The 676-nt window shown below is 35.5% G+C and overlaps 1 protein-coding gene across 1 annotated transcript in view; it reads right to left on the bottom strand.

Annotated features, from left to right (window-relative positions):
- Positions 1 to 676, bottom strand: part of ABCA8 (ATP-binding cassette, sub-family A (ABC1), member 8) — an 82,472-nt gene that overhangs the window by 44,376 nt on the left and 37,420 nt on the right. Inside the window, exon 14 of the mRNA XM_008589103.1 lies at positions 504 to 594. Within this exon, the coding sequence (XP_008587325.1) occupies positions 504 to 594 (91 nt within the window). The remainder of the gene's footprint in view (positions 1 to 503; positions 595 to 676) is intronic.

Here is a 676-nt window from a genome sequence, read left to right as displayed (position 1 = left end):
AATCACTCAGCAGGTAACAGCTAGAATATGCTACTATTCAAAATAATAATAACCCTAAAATGAAGCAGATTGGAAAGAAAAGAGTGAGGAAAAAGAAAAGGATCTAGAAGTGGAAGCAAGCAGCCTTCCTAAGAAATTATTTTAACACCGTGAGTGAGAGACGATAAGGGCATGAAATACAAAGGTGTCTGGTAAAAATGTTCCTTTAATACAGTCCTCCCTTGATGATGTGGTGTGGATATATTTTTTATCACATTTTTCTAAGCTTTTGTTGTTATCTTATGTTCTCAGTCTCCAAAATCTGCCAATCAATGTCTTGCATATATATGTACTAAGCAACTAGACAGCTAAATAGATATCCACATAAATAAGTGTATCATATGTACAAACATCTGTGTATAATAATAAAACGCAGTCTTGTGCGTTGTACTGTTTTGCTTCAAGCCTCATGCCTTACGCTTGCTCAATTCTCCTTTACACTCAGCTTTCTCAGGTGGCCCTACCTTAAGTGATATCCAATCCCCCATTTCTTCTTTAGAAACAGAGAAGAGCCTGCACACTTCAGCTTCCCTTTGGAGAGGAACACTTTCCTATCTGAAAATGAAGAAGCAAAGAAGATAGTTTGTTAAGAAGTTGCTCATTCAAAAAAAAAAGTTGCTTATTCAAAAAAAAAAAA

Source organism: Galeopterus variegatus, unplaced genomic scaffold, assembly GCF_000696425.1.
Source record: "Galeopterus variegatus unplaced genomic scaffold, G_variegatus-3.0.2 Scaffold5209, whole genome shotgun sequence".
Taxonomy (NCBI): Eukaryota; Metazoa; Chordata; class Mammalia; order Dermoptera; family Cynocephalidae; genus Galeopterus; species Galeopterus variegatus.
The sequence above is the reverse complement of the archived record's forward strand: the minus strand, read 5'-3'. Positions and strand labels throughout refer to the sequence as shown.